General features: G+C 40.3%; 1 protein-coding gene across 1 annotated transcript in view; it reads right to left on the reverse strand.

Moving 5' to 3' along the window:
- Positions 1-12,225: 12,225 nt before the first annotated feature.
- Positions 12,226-20,634, reverse strand: part of LOC121623069 (potassium/sodium hyperpolarization-activated cyclic nucleotide-gated channel 1) — a 67,253-nt gene continuing 58,844 nt past the window's right edge. Inside the window, exons 7-9 of the mRNA XM_041960207.1 lie at positions 20,040-20,204; positions 13,213-13,334; positions 12,226-13,095 (exon numbers count right to left, since the gene is read on the reverse strand). Of these exons, the coding sequence (XP_041816141.1) occupies positions 12,226-13,095; positions 13,213-13,334; positions 20,040-20,204 (1,157 nt within the window). The remainder of the gene's footprint in view (positions 13,096-13,212; positions 13,335-20,039; positions 20,205-20,634) is intronic.

Genomic DNA, 20,634 nt, shown 5'->3' on the forward strand with positions numbered 1-20,634 from the left:
ACTATGTTGTCCCTTTGAGATTTGCTTTCTGTTTTCTTTTTTATAATTACAAAACAGCTCTATAGATTTTCACATCATTTGGTGTTACTGAAGAGATTTAATGGTTATTGAATACGCAAATTTAATGTAGTTTGTTATGGACTATCAGACTCAGTCATCAATAAACTCAATCCCACCTATAAAAGCCTCTTGGATCTGCAGACACAGACTCTGTACCAACAGCACCATGTGGGTTGTGGGGAAAAAACAGAGGAGAATAAAGATGCAGGAACGGGAGTTACGGAAATGGAAAGATGTGTTCCATGAAGGGGATGGCAGACACCATGTGCTGACAGTTTATCAATAACTGTTTGAGTGGTGGAGGTGAGGCAGCATCAACAACATGAAGGGCCAGTAGAAAGAAAGCCAAGGTGGCTAATTTAACTGTATTGTTTTTGCATATATATAATATATATGTATATTAGTACCCTCATGCTCATCATGTCTTTTGCTGATAGTCAGGATTCAGATTTTGCCAACACAGGAGATATATATATAGAGCTTTTGCTCTGGGAAGAAACAGAGTGTGTGTGTCTGTGTGTCTGTGTGTGAGACTGCATGTGAGGAACAAGATAACAAGAAGCCTCTAGCCTCTACTGTGAGGTCAGTGCAGACGTCCAGCAGTCATATCTGAGGTTAAACGCTATGTGAAGGCGAGGTGCTTGGGAAAGGTTAAAGTGACTCACAGCACATCTGGGTACCACACGCAAGAAACAAAAAAAAAAAACAAAACAAAAAAAAAAAACATGGAAAAAACATGGACTGGACAAAGGAAATGCCTCCTGTCTTCAGCGTGATTCTGGTGGGAGGTGAGGAAGGCTGCTGCATGCAGCATGAGTTCATGTGGAGGTGCTGAGAGGATCAATTGCTCAGCCAACTGAAAATGAATCAATGACAATGACAATCAATTTATTATCAACTAATTGTCAATAATTTGCTGGTTGCTGTATATTTTCCGAGCTGTGAGCAAGATTTGCAGCTATTCCCTCTTTCATTTCACTACCTACATTCGTGAGGCTTACATCCAACTGCAATGCAAATTTTAACCAAATTTCCAGAAGATATGCAAAGTATATGAATATTGGAAGTTGGTTGATAGGGATAAGGGGTCAGGTGCCATTAAGCCAACACAAACACTGAAAACATGGTAGAAATTTGGCATTTCAGTTTGTTTCATTCATTTGAGGAATGTTTCAGATCTGATGTAATCTGCTGCTGCTTTTAGTCTCTTCAATGCAAAACAAGCCTCGGTGGATGCTGAGGTCACATGTTTGACGTGTGTCACAATTTAATTGATTTCCATTGCACCCAGTAGCATTTGATTTTATTGATACACCTCTGTTTCCTCCTCAGCCATGTGTCAAAAAAGTATTTTTAGATGTGTTATGATGATGTGTTATGTTAAGCCACACTGACATCGCTATTGTGTTTGACTTTAATTGACATCTTATTCATTTCCAGTCATTTCTAATGTTAATGTCTATTGCTCTATCTCCACCTTCGCCAGATTTGACCATTTCTAAGGACCAGAAAGTCAGACCTGGCTGGATTTTTGGGATCTGATCTGTAGATACAGGGTAGCTGTTATCATACATTCAGTCAGTAGAATTAAGGCTTTTTTTTTTTTATACATAGAGCATGTCGTGAATAATTTGCACAACAATTCAGTTGTGAAATTGTCCCTTGGAAAGTAATCAAATCTGCCGTAACACGAAACTGTATTTCAAAAAAGGTTTGTAATGCAAGAGCAGCAGATGCATCTTGATTTGAGCCACTCTGATATCAGATATGACTATAATGGGCGGTAGATATCTCAGTGGATGGGGCAGAAATCAGCCCAGACCCATGGTCAAAAGGCTGTGCAGCTTTGGCCTGCTTGGTCCACAGTCTTAAACTCCAAAGAGCGCAGCTGTGGCAAACCAACGGCTGCATTCCCACAAGGGCCAGCATATGTGTGCCTTCGTGGTATGTAAGCATCTATTTGTAAGAACATGTTTTCTCATTTGACTGGGTCCAAAGTGCCAATATCTGAGTGCTTATCCCTATAAAAGAGCACTGGCTGCTGCGAGATGTAAGCAATGGGGTGATCTGCCATCCAGAGCCAAAGAGGAACTGGAATGTCCGACCTCTGGAGTGAGGAAACCTTATTCAAAATCCTGTTGACAGAACAAAACACCCGACCTCGGAGCAGAGCTTTACTCAGCAATATTTCTGGGTAAAGGCGTTTTTTTTTTTTTTCAGTTTTTCTTTTTTTTAGCAGCATTTAACAAAGAGCATTTCCCATAAGCCCTTAGAGGTTAAGCATCATAGTGTGACAGAAGAGGTGAGTCCATGTGCGAGGTGAGGGGTCGCGGTTAGTTCAGGCATGTCTGTAACAGCAGGAGTAAACAGCGTAGATGTTTGCTGACGGCAGAGATTAGAATGGATTACGTTTATATAGCGCTTTATCGTGATACTTCAGTGAGGGGTGGGGGAGAGCTCACCTCAGCCACCACTGATGCACCACCGTAGCTACACAGTTGAATACATGTCTTTAGAAGAGAGTGTGAGAGTGTTGGTGAACTTTATCGATGTGAATGAAACAATGTTAGGATGATGCACTGGTAAATTTGGTAGCTGTAGTTTTTGGTATTGTCACAAGGTAATCATTGTTTAACTTTGTTGAAATAAGGTAGGTTTTAACATTTAATTGCGCTAGTGCTGCAGTGGATGCTGATTTGAACAAGGAAAGTGAAACCTGGGAACATGTTTGGCTGTTTGCTCAGTCCGAGATTGTACTGATTTGCAGAAGCTAGTGGAACAGAGGCTAACCTGAGCGTGACATCCTGACTTTGGCTCTCTGTAGCTGTTATGTTGCGATGTTGCTGTTGCCATGTGTGACTTTGCTTGTCATCACTGGCCAAACCTGTCAAATCTGAGGTGATTTAAATTCTTGAAGCGAACAAATTAAACGCACATTTCAGCAAAGCAAAACTTCAGTTTGTACAGTGAAATGTTTTTAGATGACATGCAAATGAATCAACCTAAATATCACAGTGGAAAGGCCTGGAAGCAGCATTGTGAGGACTCTGTGTTGCTTTCATTGGAAGGATTTTAAAAGCGAACTTAGAGAGCAACACATTGGAAATGGCCTCCCGTGAAGGGCAGACCGAGACCTCACGGAGCTAATCTTGATTGACTTTTCTGTTGCTGCAGACTTCAATATTGAGCTCAGAGCACAGAGGTGGCACACCTGCTGTGTCCTCTTTGAAGAAGATGAGCAATAAAATGCCTCCATTTTCACTGCAATGCATAATAACCTCTGACCTTTTTGCTCCCCACAGTAGCGCATGTAAATGAGCCCGAGCCTGAGCTAAATCAAGCCCAGCACACTTTAAGACATGATTATTTAAGTTTTTATTTGCTGTGAGATTCATGTTGATTAGATTAAAACCATACCTGTGGTGTTCTACATCAACATGGGTTTGTGTGGGGACTTGCCATCCTTATGGAAATCACATCTCTGTGTGTGTGAGTGATCTGTAGACAAATAAGGCGGGCAGACGCAGACAGAAACAAAGCAGCAGAGGAAGAGGCCAAACAACAGCTTTTGCATTCTAATCAGAGTCTCCTGTTTTGGCTCCCAGGAAGCTCTCACCCAGCAGGCCAGGACACTGTGTAGCACATCAGTGCTTGCACAGAATCTGAGTAAACAGAAATGCACACACACACTGACTGGGCCAAATGAATCTGACTCGGGACAGTGGGGAGACATCCAATGTGAAAGACGGCGGCTGACCGTGGGACAGACGGAAAATGAGGTGGCCTCTCTAAAGCGAGTCCACAAACAATCTCCAGACGGCTGTTGAAATGAAAATGTGAATAAATGTGATTAATTTCAGATCAAAAGCTCAGGAAATCACCTTGTGGATTAGTCTGGTTGTCCTTCCTGTTGGATGTGACCTCACTGAGGACGGTCGTGCCGTTCTTAATGTTACAAACGTCTTGAGGTGATTGTTTAAAATGAAATGCGATGGAGGAAAGGAAGTTATCTGACATCAATTTGACTGGCCTGATGAAATTCGATCACAGGGACAAACGGGACACAAACTGAAGGGGCTGTGTCGTTATGCAAGCAGTAATTAATAGCATGTTGCAGACAAGGATAAAAGAGGAGCCTCTTGCAGTTTGTATCATTATTGCAGTCCAGCCAAAAACTGTTCAAACCCACAGAACCTTTTTTTAATTTCTAGTGCAGATCCAAAAGTTTCCAAAGATGGCAAGTGGACTTGACATCTAAGATATTTAAATTCTATGGATATATTTCTCTCAGTCTAAATGTCTTGGTTTCAATTAAGAGCTTGAACAAGCTGTTTGCAGAATATATGTACCACTGTCAGAACACCTTAAAGCTACTTATGGTGGAAGTGGGAAAAATAAGGAGTTAACATCAGCAAAGTCGCAGCAAACAAAATTCATAATGTATCACTTACTGCAATACAGCTGTTACTGCTATATGTGGGTTATATTAGAATATCTGTGATATTGCCAGGCTTTTTGCAGCATGACATCCACGAGTACAGCAGTGGATAAAACATAGAAATGCCCCCAAACCCATTAAAGTACTTGGTGTGGGGTAAGCAGAGGAGCTCATTAAGCCCTTCATAAATGGTAGACTGTTGCCAGATAAATCATAAATTATGACCACTTATGGTACAGATTCATTAGAATATATCTGAATGGGAAAGTAATTAAATTCCAAATCCATTATTTCTCCGGAGAACGCTCCACATTTTATTCCAGGCTGACTCTATGACTGTTGGTCACCAATGAAAAGCTTTGCTACATACTTCTGTCCCCCACACTGTACCATGCTGTCCTTGGTATGATTTAACTTACATGATTGTTGACCTCAGTGCTGCAGGTTACAGTAAATGAAGTGCCTTGATATGCAGTCTTAAATAATTGAATCCCGAGGATAACATTATTCTAAAGGACAAACATTTAGCTGTAGGTCACAAGTTATTTTAATGGTCATATCAAGGTTACGGTGCATGTTCTTTCACACCGATATTATGCAAGGACCTTAAACTGTACCTGACTGAATACATTTCAGCAGTGGAATCAGGTAGCAAGTTGAGTACAGAACAAATACGTACAGCTTACAGTCAAAACATATGACGTCCAAGTGAAGGTTGCTTTCTTATGGAATTGGCATATTCTAGCGATTGATAATAAAATGATTACACCTTTGCTTTCTCTCAAACACATTTGTCAACCTTGAGTTACTGCTGGATCAGTGAGGGTTAAGCATAAGCCTGTAACCTTATTTTAGTCTTATTTCAAAGACGATAACCCTCCAACTAATCCTAACTGTAACCCTGCGGGCCTGTAAGAGAGGACAAAGCCTGACTGGGCGTATGAACGTTTGAAAGGAAGTGACAGGTGAAAGATTGCTGGGACTTTTAGTTTTAATGATGTTGACAGGTGCAATCTGGGAGCTAGACCTACTAACACATTCATAACAACCTGGTTTGACGTCACAGTTCCAGAGATGGAACCTGAACAGGCCAGGAACTGAATCGTGGTAGCCTGATGGTACAATTTAAAAAAAAAACAAACAAACAAACAAACAAAAAACATAAGTCATAAGCACCACCCTCCCAATAAGAAGTCATAAGTGCCATTAGCTGGCATGCCGATGATTAAACAGTTTAGTAGTTAATTATTTGTATTCTTTGCTTGTATATCAACAGGTTTCCAGACAAATACAGTATCTTTATATAAATGGATAGAGATGAATGTGAGGGTTTCATGCATATACGAACTATGTTGATAATGATAAAGTAACTGAAGTTATAAGGAGTGTCAGAGTGGATGTATGGATGTTTTTCCAGGTTGGGGTCAGAGATGTTGGCATAAGCTGAGGTGATCATTGTAATATGTGCTTGATGTCTGAACGCTCAGACCTGACTGATGTGAGAGGATCCAAATACATAAATCAGGTCCAAAGTGTACCCCTCTCAAGGTGGCCGCCAAGGCATTGATGCCCCTGCTTTATTGCTTAATAGGGGAAACTATGAGGAGCAGGGGCGTAGCACAAAAGTCTGAACCCTTTACATAGTTATTCTTTATGTGCCCTTCTCCAAATCCATGGCTATTCATTCTAGTATCTTTCTTGGCCTCAAATAAAGGCCTTGTATACTCAGTCGCATTTCTCTCCGTTCTTGATGGTGCGTACCAGTACCACAGTCTACTGGACTGTCGCTGAAGGACATCCTAGTCACTTTTTTGTGGACATTTAAAGAGGTAAACACATCAATGCAAAGTTCTGTTTTGAACATACCCTGTAAATAAATCATGTGCAATTTTCATGGAGACAAATAATGTTCGATGTGGTTCCATTACCAGTGTTTAAGCATTCTAATCAGGCTGCTCATTCATCCCATTAAGCGTGGCTATCTCTATAATTTAACAGAACAATTTTGCCAGCTGAGTGGAAGATGAATGGATGTGCTTTGTTCCTGTGGCACACCGTAGCTCACAGAACAGTAACACAGAGTTGCAGAGACCTGGCATATGCAGCGCTGCCACAGTGTAGAGACTGGAGTATATCCATTGCACATCTGTGGAGACATAAGGTAGAGCTTGAGACCCCAGATGCTATTCGTATGAACCTGTTTTAATCGTTACCTGAAGCAGCTATGGTTTAAATGGCTGTGGAAAACGTACGCAGACACTTCTTTTCAAGCTAGAAACAATGTATTGTGTTATTTTTGGTTTTGTTTTTTTCAAGGGATAAATCTTATCTCTGTATATTCTCAGTATGTATTAGTATTACTTTGAATGGAATGTCTGCAGTCATTATGTGGCCAGCAATGACGCTCCTGAGATGATGGCTCAGAAGACGAACTTTCTTTCTCATATCTTGAGTCACATCACACAAGCACCTGCTGAAAAATGAATTTACCCTGAATACAATTTGTCACATTTAATGGAGCATAAATGCCTAATTTAGGGTCTGTGTTTGTCTGAGAATGGAGCTACAGATCAGCTGAAGCGTGCGTCACCCTGCCGTAACCCCGTGAGCCCGGCTTTCAAAAGGTCACCGCAAACCACCCCTGCAATTTGAGCTGTGCTCAGCTTCTATTCTATTTGAATTGGGGAGGAGAAAAAAGACAATGTTGCAGTGCAAAGTACTGACTTTATATCATTAAAAGTTGTTGACAAATGCATTTATATATGTTATAGTTTGGACATTAGAGCTAGTGAGTTGATTTAGTATTTAAAGATTATTTTCTCCATTAATCAATCGTTTTGTCTATTAAAGGTCCAGGGTGTTGGATTTAGGAGGATCTATTGGCAGACATGGAATAAAATATTCAAAAATATGTTTTCTTTAGTCACCTGAAAATAAGAAACACTGTGTTTTCCTTAGCTGACAAGGAGCTCTTTATATCTATGGAGGCAGCAGGTTCCATGGAATCCACCATGTTGCAGTGCCATGTTTCTATAGTAACCTAGAAAAGACCAACTAAACTCTGATTCCTAAACACTGAGTGCCTTTCACGTTTTTCCTGAATTTCACAGCCACTGTAGGTTCTCATACATGCTTTTGCAATCTGCAACCTCGCCAGTAGATGTCACTAAATCCTACACACTAGACCTTGAAATGTCAGAAAAGAGTGAAAAATGCCTGTTATAATTTGGCGTTACAGTGCCTCCGTTTGTCCAACCAAAAGCAGAAAAAGATATTCTGTTCACTAACATACATACATACAATGAAGAAAATCATCAAATCCAGATATTTGAGAAGCTGGAACCAGTGAATGTTTGTCAATCCATTATCTTTAACCACTTGGAGCTGGTATGGGGCGAGAGGTGATTAGATCCTGGCAGCTCATCACAGGGCTGATGCACGGAGACATACAACCATTCATGCTCACATTCACACCTACAGGGTTATGGCCTTTAGAGTCTAAATTAAACCTGAGACCACAGAAACTCCACACAGAAAGGCTGCAGCTGGCTGGCGGGTTCAAACCTAGAACGTCTTGCTGTGAGGCGACATTGCTAACTGCTGCAGTGTCGTCCTCTGTTTAATCTTTGCAGCTCTGTTGAAACTGCAATCGAAAATCAATGTAGCTTTAATATAAGCGAGGTTGTGTTCGCTCTGAAAAGCACGACATTTCCCTGCATTTAGAAACTTGTCCCACCTATGAGTGCAGAGGCATACAGAGAAAGCTGTCTTCTGTGTGATGACTTCATGACTGATAACTGGATTTGTAGGTAATGAGTGGAAATCCCTGGTGGCCACATGGACCGATTTTTCACCTAGTCTGTAACTGCTGACAGACACGGTTCCTCAATACTCTGCGACCCTCTCCATCATCGCTTCATCTCTCAAATCATCTCTCCATTTTCTCCCTCCATCAAATTGTAAATGAGTGAAAGCCCATCACGCTTCGCCCGCCACACATAATAGAACGACACACACGCTCATTTTTAGATGACAATATGTCGTTTATTTTCTATATTTTAAAGGTTTATTATTTACAAACAAAATAAACAAAAAAAATCAAAAAGATTTTTTGACAAACACTGTTTGTCTGCATATTGTTGTAAGAAAGTTTACATTTATCTTTCTTTCATCTGTATCAAGTAACCAACTGATAGTTCTTTTTGTCGAAGCCTTGGATTACATAAATGAGCTGAACAATGACCATGTGAGTGGGGTTTAAGAGGACCGAGCAGCTCGTCGTAGCTTCTGCCCCTCTCTCCACTACGCACATCATCAGTAAACATATGAAACCTGCGCTCGTCCAAACCAAACTCACATTTGGTTCGTCCTCTCTGGGCATGAGTCTCACTTCTTTTTGCATCTCTTTTTTTTTTTTTCTCGACCAACAAAACGACAAACAAAAAGAAATATACAAATATATGTGCTGGTTTGTTGAGAGTCTCTATACTGCTAATATGTAAGCTCATTAGTTTGTGTTGTACATCACCATTAATGCCCATTCCAGTATGTTTGTTGTGATTGGTATAGTGAAAAAAGCACATAGTTGGGAAGCTCTCCCTCCAAAGGCAAGTATCAAAAACAGCACAAACTAACAGTGCTGCTATCCATCTTGACTGTGTACTAGTTCCTATACACTATGGCATATTCACGATTAAGCGCTCGTCGTTGGAAATAGAACATCTCCCCCCTCATTTAGACCTCATACAGGATCAGGGCAGCACAAATTCTCGGGGATATTGCTCCCTTACTAACTCATTCAACATCTAACCCATTCTGAAAGGATCTGTACCTTTTTTATTAGTAAATCAGAAAGTGCAATTTAAAACAAAGACAATGACTTAGAATGTTTTGCTTTGGCCAGTTTTCTTCCTCACATTGATACTCAACCCAAACATCAGCGGCTAGCTACAAAGAAAGGTATAAAGGTGCTCCGGATTTGTACAATGTCTCATTGAGCGTGATATTACTGCAAGTCTAAAGATTGCACTTTTCTTTTAAACTGTACATGACCTCAATGAATATTCTATATAGCTTGACTGACAATGTTAGAAAAAACCTGCCTCTAGAAGTTCACATTGTAAGTAAAGATACCAATTGGATAAACTGAGACATTTGGCCATCCTCATTGCTTACTTACTCCCTTCCTGTCTAAAAACACTGAGACATAGAACACGTAGAGTATAGTAAGGATGAATGCGCAGTTGTGTGCAGAAGTGTCCCCCCCTCCCCCCTCCGTACGCACCGAGCTCACACTCATAACAAAGGGTGGAACATGGCTATAGTTTAGGCACAAATACTTAAGAATGTCCATGTGAAAAGTCAATGCTTCTGTTCACACACAGATAACGTCTAGGCAGACAGACAATGAACAAAACATAATCTAACATTACATTTAACGTCAACATTTTTGAGATAGTATCTTTTTAAGTATTTGTGACAGTGCATGCTTTCATGACATTGGTGGGTTGACTGTATTGGTACACTATCGACACAATCTGTAGCAAAGACTTTTTAAAGATCTTTTTAAAACGGTATCTCAAGGGGCTTAGTCACTTTGAACTGATGGGATATTTGGTTGCCATGAAAACTATGACTCTAAATAGAAACTCTGATATGACTGACAGGAGAATATGTTGTCACATTTGACTCGCTGCCTGAAGAAGGCCTTGTGCACGAGCGACAATCCACTGTGTGTGCAGAGAAATGGCCTGTGAGCCATTAATGGGTGGCTTATTTCATTTGAGTCGTCACATACTTTGGTTATTGTAAGATCAGAATATTCAAAATAGCTCTTATCCTTTTTGATAGAGTCACAGTATTCTGGCTTGACCTTGATTCCCTGCCTCAACATCAGTCCAGGTCAGTTTAAAGTACTTAAGCCCACATAATGGATTTACACGAGACAGAAACCTTAATGCAAACCAGCAGTTCCTTTTCTGACCTTTTCTCACCTCTGGGTGAAAATGTCCCCCCTGTACACTTGAGTGACTGGATACCTGACTTCTCTCGCCTATAATATATGTGTAGAAAACGTCACGCCAGGCTCTTCGACTCCAGTAATTGTGATATGACAGCGTACAGTACAGTTTCACTCAAGAAGCAGATGAGCAAGCACAGAATTTAAACTGTAGATTTAAAAAGGAAGGGGTCATGAGTATAAAGAAAAAAAACCCGTAGGCCTAATTTCTCCACGAGGAATCCGTAAAACAATCAGTTTAACTGCAACATAAACCAAAGAATCGTTCTGAAAATGATCCCCAGCAGTTTTGGGACATGAGTCGCTAGAAATGACATATTTGCTCTCAGTAGGATGACTTTGAAATAAAGTTGGTTATTGTAGGTAAATATTGTATATGTTCACTTGATGTGAAATCAAAAACTATACTAGGACTAGGGATAGTATACAGAGAGAGATAGGGATCCTTAAAAGTCCTCTGATCAGGCATTTCTCAGCATCGAGTAGTGCTAGCTATTGCATTAAGGTTTGTTTATCTCTTATGAAACATATGTATTTTGTCACTTAACCTTTTTCGCATATAGATGATATCCAGGTTCCTGATAGAAGTAAGACATTGTTATGATAGAGAATGCACCACACAGTATCTGTAAATACTAGATCTACAAAACTATTTACAGCACACATATAGGTAATCTTTATGTCACAGTCTATTGCATAATGGTGATAATCTTTAGTTTATAAATATTATAAATATACACAGAATTTTTAAGCAACATTACATAACATCTCAGCCATCTGAAATTAGAAATAGAAAACAATAGCATCCATCCATATCTTTCTCCACACGCCATTCTCCTTGAAAACAAACAAAGAAAGCAGCATTTCTATTATCTATTCCCTTTGGACCCATAACACTGTCATGGTTCGTATGTGAGCCGCTGCGGGGATGTAGTGGCTCAGCACACTGGATTTCTGTTACTGAGAGCAACATAACACTTAGTTACAGTAGTCTGAAATGAGCGTTCAGGAAATTCAGTACGAGAAATCGTTTTACGAGTGTGTGCTTTTTGAGATTATTTGTCAGAGTTGCTTGCATTTACAGTAGTATTCCACAGTGGTGCCTAAAGCTGCTTAATTGGAGAAGATAATTTGTCTCTTCCTCAATGGTTAAAAAAAAAAAAAAAGAAAGGAAAAAGATATAGTGGTCAGAATTCACAATGCATTCCAGTTTAAAAAAAAAACAAAGCAAAAAGAAGAGAAGAAAATAAAAAACCTCATACATTGTATATAATTCTTTATATTTCTCAGAAAGGAAGACTCATGTTTATACTACAGCTTTTAAATTGCCATTGCCAAATATTCTAGTTGGATTTTACACACGCGTTCACATGCACACACACACACGTACTCTCACACACCCATACATACAGCAGTATATATACACACACACACATATATCTATATAAATAGATATATATGTGTAACATAAAAGAAAAGACAGATGTAGCTGTATAATATACATTCTTAAGTTTAGGGAGACAATGTGTCTAAAATATAATACAAGGGCTTGTATGTACAGGATTTCTATGAGGTTATTTTAGAAGAAAACTGGAGAGAAACAAAAATGCTGAAGTTCCTCGTGTTAATCTCTTTTGTTGTATCTCCGTTTTTAAAAATGAATTGAAACAGATTTAAGTTTAAAAAATGAAACGGGGGAAAAACGGGATCATAAATTTGATGCGAAGCGCATTTTGTCTTGCTCAGTCTCTGTACTGCTCAGGACAGAATCTCTCCTAGATCCGGGGGATTCCCTGTGCTGGGTCGAGGATGATGATGCCGATGCCGCTGCCGCCGCCGCCGCTGCTGCAGCGGCCGAGCGCACCGGTGGCAGCGCTCCTGACGACATCTGCCGGAACAGATTGACCCGCTGGGGCACTGTGGTGCGGATGCCGCTCTGCAGATTCATCCCCTGGATCGCCGCCGCCGTCGGTGGCACGATGGAGGCCAGAGAGTCTCCTGAGGCTGGGGGTGCTCTGGGCCCCAGAGATGTGTCATGTGGCAGTGATGGTTGGGAGGCCGATAAGTGTCTAACATCTCGACTCAAGCTGCCTGACTGGAGAGCCTGTGTGCTCTTCTGGATGTCTCCCCGCTGAGGCGAGGGGACCTGCTGCTGCTGCTGCTGAGGTGACGGCTGCTGCGGCTGCTGTGGCGCCGGAGCTGCGGCCGCAGTCGACGCCGCAGGCTGCTGGGCGAGCTGTTGTTGTGTGGAGAGAGATGGTTGGGCAATGGGCTGCTGGATAAGCGACAGCTGGGAGGCCGTGCGCGAGCCGTACTGGAAGCTCCGGCTTGCCAGAGGGGTTTGCACAGGCGGACTACACATGGCGGCCGTGAAGGAGCAGGGTGACATGATCGCGCCTTGCTGCTGGAGTGGGGTCTGTGGATTGGTTAAGGAGGAATTCAGGTTGCCATGTGAAAGACTGGGTGCAGGGTAAACCCCCTGCGCTGCAGCAGCAGCAGCGGCAGCGGCTGGCAGCATGCGGGCAGCAGAAGCATTGGCAATAGCTGAAGCACTGTAGGTCATGGGTACGGAGGACTGCTGGAGCTGATTGGTGCCGAAAGCAGTGGGGAAGGGAGGTTGGGCTGGTGAGTTAATGATGGAGTTTCCTGACATTGGTGTTGAGTTCATCCCGGTGACTGACTGCTTGCGGTCCACCATCATCACCATCTCCCTGTCCTGGCGGATAATCTGCTTCAATATCTCGTTCTCCTGCGTGTTGAAAACGCCGGCGTTCAGATCCTTCTGGAACTTCTGCAGCAGCAAGGAGTTCTTCTTCCCTGTTGGGGTGCAGTCAGGAGAGGTGAGCACATAAAGCCATGGCAAACTTTGGTTGCCCTAAACCACAGGAAAAGGGCAGGATTCAGGACAGTGATGATGAAGATGCAGCTTGTATGTTTTAGTAGGAAGAATTTAGCGTGTTTGAAGTTTCTTTTTAATCCGTTCTAGAGGAGCCTCATCTTCTTGATACTAATACATTTTTTCGTTCAACTCTCTTAATCTTACAAGCTGCATCTTTTCACGTCCACTAAGATCTTTCATATCATATGTATAAAGTGTGAAGGACATTGAATGGTAATGACTATGGGAAATATACAGTTTGAGAGGAGTGAAGGACACATAAGGAGACAAAGAATACTGAAAGTGACGTGATAGCGGAGACTGTGAAGGTGCTGATGTGGACAGTGAAACACAGAATACTGATGAGTTGTACCCACACATCAAGCTACTGGACAGTTTTTTTTTTTCAAGGAAGACAGAAGTCTAAGCTCTAAGAATAAATTTAAGGCCACGTCCTATTTAAATCACTATGACAACTTGGCTAAAACACAACACAAGGACACAAAGAATAACCTTTTTTTTCTTAATTTTATGAACAATGTGACAATAAAAGCAAAGAAAGCCACAGAAGTCTATTCCTAACACAGAACCACATGATTATACATGAAATACCTTAATGAAGAACTAAACTTTACCCATTTTACCACAGAATGCTATGTTGTTAAGCTTGATCATTAAAATTTGCATGGAATTATCTGAAGCTTTATAATCCTTATATAAATAATTTGATGAAAATACACAATTTTTCTGCTAACAAAATAATATTGCATTTTTCTCTAATTCAAAAAACAGATTTTTAAAGTGTTATATTTGTGCACTGTAAAGGGCATTTTGAGCTAACAGGCCCCGAAATGTTTCACAGCTGTCACAAGTCATGGAGCATGATGATAAAAGCTTGACAGATGGCTTCTTTAAACACAAGCCACTTCTGTTGCTTTTGGGAGTTTGGGAGCAAAACTGTGGTAAAATGCTAAGTGGTACTAAAAGCACGAAAGACGTCTGGAAACCGGTCTGTTGTAGGAAGAATGGCCACGTTTGACAATAATAATGGCGACATTTTGACTTTGAGTGACTGTGTTCAAATTTATGTAGAGGATGTGTTTCCTGCCACAACTGTTGACCTTGTGTATCGACAGGCTGTGCAGCGTTGTAAAGAAGATAGAGTTGACTTTTAGTATGCTGAAGGCTTTAGCCAATCAATCATTAAGCCTGTCCTTGAGGGCACAAGATTTCTGCACTGAGTTTACAGATGAGCAGCATTTGCTGGGCGGCTTCCTCTCCTCTCAACACTGCCAACAAGCCGTGCATTCAGCTATAAGACAGGACTTTCACGGCTGCAGCAGCTGAGAATGGATTGATGTGTTTCGCAGCCATTTCTCAGAATCAAGTCCTACTACTACAGGGTCGGGTAGTTAAGGGCTACAACTAGCACCACATGTACGAGTACTGTTGACTTACAAGGCTGCCCTCATTGCATTTTTAAAGGTGACGGGGTTAAACTCTGTAGATTTGAAGGACAGCACATATTTATCATTTCTCCAAATTGAACCTGTGAAGATGTGAATGTTTGCCGATAGTTCGACACAGGAGCATTGTTGGGATTTCAGGGCAACAGGCATCAGTCAGCGCGTGAAATTTCATCAATCGTAACAGGACAGTTATGATGTATTAGAGCGTGCCGCCTGTCTTATCTGTTGCTGTTCCCGCTGCCCCTCTACATTCTTCTGGCCTCTTCTTATTTCACCTCTAGTCTCTTTGAAATTCTATCAGTCACTGGTGTGCAAAAGATAAATAGACACTTATCTGAGAGTATATTTCCATTCTATATCATGTCTACAGCAGCAGAGATTGTTTTTCTATCCTCTGAATGGCTGTGAAAGTCTACGGTGCTTTAGTAGAATATGTAGGTACAGTATATACGAAGTGTAAAACATCTAAATTTCACTTAAAGTCAACTTTAATGCTTTTAATGGTCAGATGAAGAACTTCACTATGTCCTACTTAACAACTATATTACAGTAAATGCCCCCTTCTGAAATATATATATATATACACACACACACACACACTGACAGTAACATGAGTTTGATTGGTGCCGTAACACACACCTTGTTCTTATAAAAAAACTGGCTTGCTCTGACTGTGTCACTGTTTTTACAGTGCAAATCTCTATAGACGCAGATTGTAAGTGAATGAGACGGGAACAGACACTTCACTTATGCTGTATATTATATGTTATATTAAAAATATTCTGTACTCTAACATTTTACCTGATCTGTAAACTTTGTCTGACTGAAACATTATCAGGAGATTGTAAAAAATATTATCCCTTCAAAACAAAATGAAAACAAACAAACAAACAAAAATGTAAACAAAATGTAAACACCACTCATGGGTAAAGAAAGGTTTCTTTTTCTTTTTTAAATACAAAATTTTAAAATCTAAATAAAAATTGATCAGATATGGGTCGAGCCACCTTTTCAAAATAATCCAATTCCAATGCTGTGTTAGTAATTTGTCTTTTCTGGCACAGCAGACCCAGTGAGGTTAGTATAAAACACAAACATCACCCATCAATATGATAGAAAAATGATAGTATTGCAGTAATCAACCCATATCTGAAATCTGAAACATAATCATTGTAAAACAGTCTGAAAGCCGACTAAAACACCAAACAAACAAATCAAAAACAAGCAAAACACAAACATCATCATGTTAACAAACACCATAGAAATAATGAGGGCTGTATTTGTTAAAGAAAATAAAATACACAAATTCTGAGATGCATTCAAGGCTGAACAGAGAAATTACACATAGCAATCTGATAATTAATTTCACCAATAATCTGTAATAAATAGCTTTTTTTAATTTATGAGTCACTGCAGAAAATGTTTTCCACACTTTTGTCTTGTTGAGGGTTATTCAATACATCATTACTAAAAAAAAAAAAAAGAACTTATTTTAAAGAGGTGTGCGAGACAATGATTCTCCGTGGATTAAACAGACTTTTGCGGTCAACATGACGTCACTGCGGCTCTGTGTGTGATGATGAGATTAACTCTCCTCTCATCTGTGTCAGTAAAGGCTAAATATGTTCCCAAATTATCTGCACAAAAGACAGAAGTTTCTATTTCAAGTCAGACAATCAGAAACAAACTTGTTTTTTTTTCTATTGGTGAAAACATGAGTAAGAAATGAAATGGTATTTCTGCATGTGACAAAAAGTGTATGTAGCCTTGCATTAGTAAAGGTTTTACTAATCTGCAGACATGACTTCATTTGTGAGTAGACTTTGAACAAAGGATTCAAAGATTAAATAAAAAAAATGCCACACCAATAGAGCTGAGCATGTGTTCATAATCCTGTGATTATTCTGTGAAGGTCTGTTACAAAATAAACATGGCATGTGACACTGAATGAGATATCTTTTGTTTCTTTGATTGTCTTAGTGTTTGACATTTTGAATGTGTCCATCAAAACATCTGCAGGACTGGTGTGGGTGACTTGACTCACTGATGCAGGAATTAAACAGTTAATGTTAGCCTTCAGCAAGCGGTCAAACTCTTGAAGGATGAATTTGAGACCGGATCCATTTAGCAAGCCTCCATAGGTCAATTTGTCCCTGTTCGAATATTGGAATTGGAATAAAGTGTTTACCTGATGCCTACTCGTCGGCCAGGACACTCTTGAAAACGAGATGTGCTCGTCTCAAGACGGACTCCTGGTCAAATAATTTTTAGATAGATAAAAGATAATGTCAAATGTGCAACACGTTATTGGTTTCAAAGCATGGTTACTTTTTTCTTTCCTTTTTAGAGCAAGACAAGCATGTAACCAAATGCAGTTCATATATAGAAACGATACAACCAGCACGGATCATGACAAAGTATCTTCCCTCGTATGAGACAAAACCCCCTTCATGGTTAGTCTGAAAGGACGGATCGAATCTATGTCACTCTGAGAGGTGTCAGTCAGAGTGGGCAGCTTTCGTTTAGCTCTGGTGAAAAGCTGGTAGCTGTCAGAAAAAGGGCAAATGTAGATTTGGGCTGTTGAGGCCAAAGGGCGTACACTTCACTACAGGGCAGATGAAGATTCTGTTTTTATTTTGTTTATTTTATGCTAGTCCAAAACAAAAAAAAGAAGAAGAAAAAATGCAACCTTGTCTCCTTTGGATTACGCTCATATGCAACTACTTCACAGTTTATTGAAGTTCAGTTCCAATGCAAGAGGTAGTGTGACATTCATATGGCGCAGAGAAAAGTGTGGGTGTTAATTGTCAGAGTGGATGGACGTGCAAAGCTAAAGCTGGAGCCTTGTGTTTGTGTTGAAATAAGGTTGTAAAATTCAATCACGACCACATTCTTTGTTATATTTGCCTCATGTTTAGAATATCTTAACCATGCTTCAGCTGACATGAGCTGATATTGCAGGAATAAAAACTGATCAACGTCTTGGAGGTTTGTTCAATGTTAACTTCTGCAGACATGGTTTGTGTAAATTAAAGATGTGTTTTGTCCCCCCTCGCCCCTAAAAATAGTTGTATCTGAACATAATTCTGAGGAGAAAAGGTTGTCTCAACAGCGACACACATCTGTTGTTGGATTCTCTTGTTCCAGATCTATTGTTCATTGCTTGCTGCTGACACTACAGTGTTTCAGCGATCAATTCAATGTTGATGTGCCTGTGTCAGGCAAAGAAATACACAAATACAAATCCATAACAAAGAAAAACAGCAATAACAGATAGAGAAGTAGATACAGACTGCAAGCTTAACCACTGATAAGAGACAACATTGGCACACTGTCATTATGTAAACTCAACTTAGGTTTCTGGTTTGTATAAAAGGGAAACAAATCACCAAACATGATGGTCTCTATTGTTAATGGTAGGCATTAAAGTTTGCTGACAAGGAGGCAAATTTATTGGCAAAGCCGGCGGCAATGCGCTGAGAGGGTTTGGCTTACTTCTGCTGATGCCATAAAAGCTAATGATATGAGCCATAAATCATTCGAAAAGGGCTTTATTTAACAAATCCTGCTTCTTCATGTGTAAGAAATGGTAATTAGTTCTAAAATTCTTTTTTGATTTCTGTTATAAAGCAGGTAGAAGCATTTGATAGAGCTACAACCAGTAACCTGTCACTGGTAACCTGTAATATGCAAATACTGATTTATTTGGAGAGTATCCTGCAATTTAAGAAGAGTTTGAATACAAGCAAGCCTTATACAGGTGGGAAATGCTATTAACACGTATCCTACAATCCTCTGGAGCTTCAAGGTCATGTAATATAACAAGTCCTGTGTAAAATTCCTAAGGAATTGGATCATAACTAGATGAGTTTATAGGTTTTGCAGTGACCCTATTTTTATATTTTAGATTCTGTTGGTGAAAATACACAAATGATTCTACTGCCTCACTGACAGCATACAGTAGCCGAGCTTTAAAGAAAACAATAAGGCTCTATAAGAACTGAACGTGTGCTGTTCACACTTGATTAATTTTCAATCGGTACTATTCAAGTTCTTATTTTCTAATAAACAGATCTTAAAATGCATACAGCAGTATCTGAGACACATGATGAAATAACTCTCACTTAAAATACACTATACACACTGACAGGCTTTTCGTTATTCATATATAAAAGATAATAAAGGAGAACATTATCATTTTGAAAATATACAAGTAATTAATGCAGCAAAACATAAAGGACAAAGACATATGTTCTACTTCTGTCAGTTGAAAAAATGATCCTTTTAGATGACACTTTCATATCATATTATCTTCTATGTGTTTAATTTATCAATGTGCCAGTTCCAATCAAAGTGTTAGAGCAGACTGTTAAAAGAGGAGTGCAACATAAGGGTCAATGCAACCAATTATTGCCCTGTTTGCATTACATACATGTGCCCCTTTTTTAAACAAATCCATGTGTGTCTGAATCGTTGTCACTATTTCAACTACAGCGTCAAGGCCAAGTGCTTGTATAAATGTTGCTCTATCAGACAGTGAAAATAAGGAAGCATTGTTGATGAGGGTATAGCTGAAACTATACAGGGTCCTGCCTGTTGGCAAACTGGGCTGGACCTGATGGATGTGGGGGCGTTAGAGCCTGGAACAACTCCCTGATGTCACCTGGCCCTGCTATTTGTTTCTTTTCTTTTTTTTAACAGGGTCTGGTTGATTTTGAGAACTCTGATATGGGGTGGGGTGCTGCTCATACCCAGGAGTGCAGATGAGTGGAAAGAGGGCCAGACACACATGCATGTGAGGTTAGCTTCCATCCACTCGCTGGCATCCAGTGGGGGGGTCAACACCAAACCAACGAGGGGGCGAACTGACTCCCTCCCGGACAGCGACATGCACTGCCTTCCAGTTAATCCAACCACAAAACGCTACTTTGGTTCTTTAGAAGGATTAATGCTGGTTACAACAAATTTTCATTAATGTTATTTCAGACAAAGAGACGGAAGTTAAAAAAAAAAGAAGATAGCATACAGGTCATGCAGCACAAGATGGCAGACACAATGCTTTCATGAAGAAAGAAGGCAAACAAATACTGATAAAGACAAGACGACAAGGCACGATGACAGGCAAGAGGTTCGACCAATCAGACAGGACAAGGATTTGATGTAGGCAGGTCTTACCAATGCGGTCCAATCGGTCAATGGCGACAGTTTCGAAAGCGCGTCGCATCATGGGGTACTCTTCTAGCACCTCATTGAAATGGTCAACAGAGAGGGAGAAGAGTCGGCAGTAGGTGTCTGCACGCACACTCGCAGTTCGTCTGCCCTTGGTGAGCAGGCAGATCTCTGTATGGCAGAGAAAGACAAAAGAAGACAAATATTCTGACACATGAAGGAACAGTACCAGGAGCGGAGCGTGCAGAGGGACATAAAGGAAATCATCCCAGTAATTACAATAAAGATTACCATATAGATGAATCAGGAGTACAAAAGGTCCACAAGCAGAAGCTCATGTGAGTGTAAATAAAATGAGAGGCCCATCAGTGGCGCTGTCACTTGCATTATACTAAGACAATTCATCATCCAGCAGAGAGCTAATGGTCGCATAATACGATACAGTGGTCAGCGTCACTGCAGGCATCACTGCATCGCTGCATCACTTCTCAGATGTAATGTATAACTTAACAGGAGTATGGTTACATAGCATGCCTGCATTCTGCTCAGTCACGGTGGTTTATTACATGGAGAGATGTGAAGAGAACACATTGCTTTGTCT

Source organism: Chelmon rostratus, chromosome 19, assembly GCF_017976325.1.
Source record: "Chelmon rostratus isolate fCheRos1 chromosome 19, fCheRos1.pri, whole genome shotgun sequence".
Classification (NCBI taxonomy): Eukaryota; Metazoa; Chordata; class Actinopteri; order Chaetodontiformes; family Chaetodontidae; genus Chelmon; species Chelmon rostratus.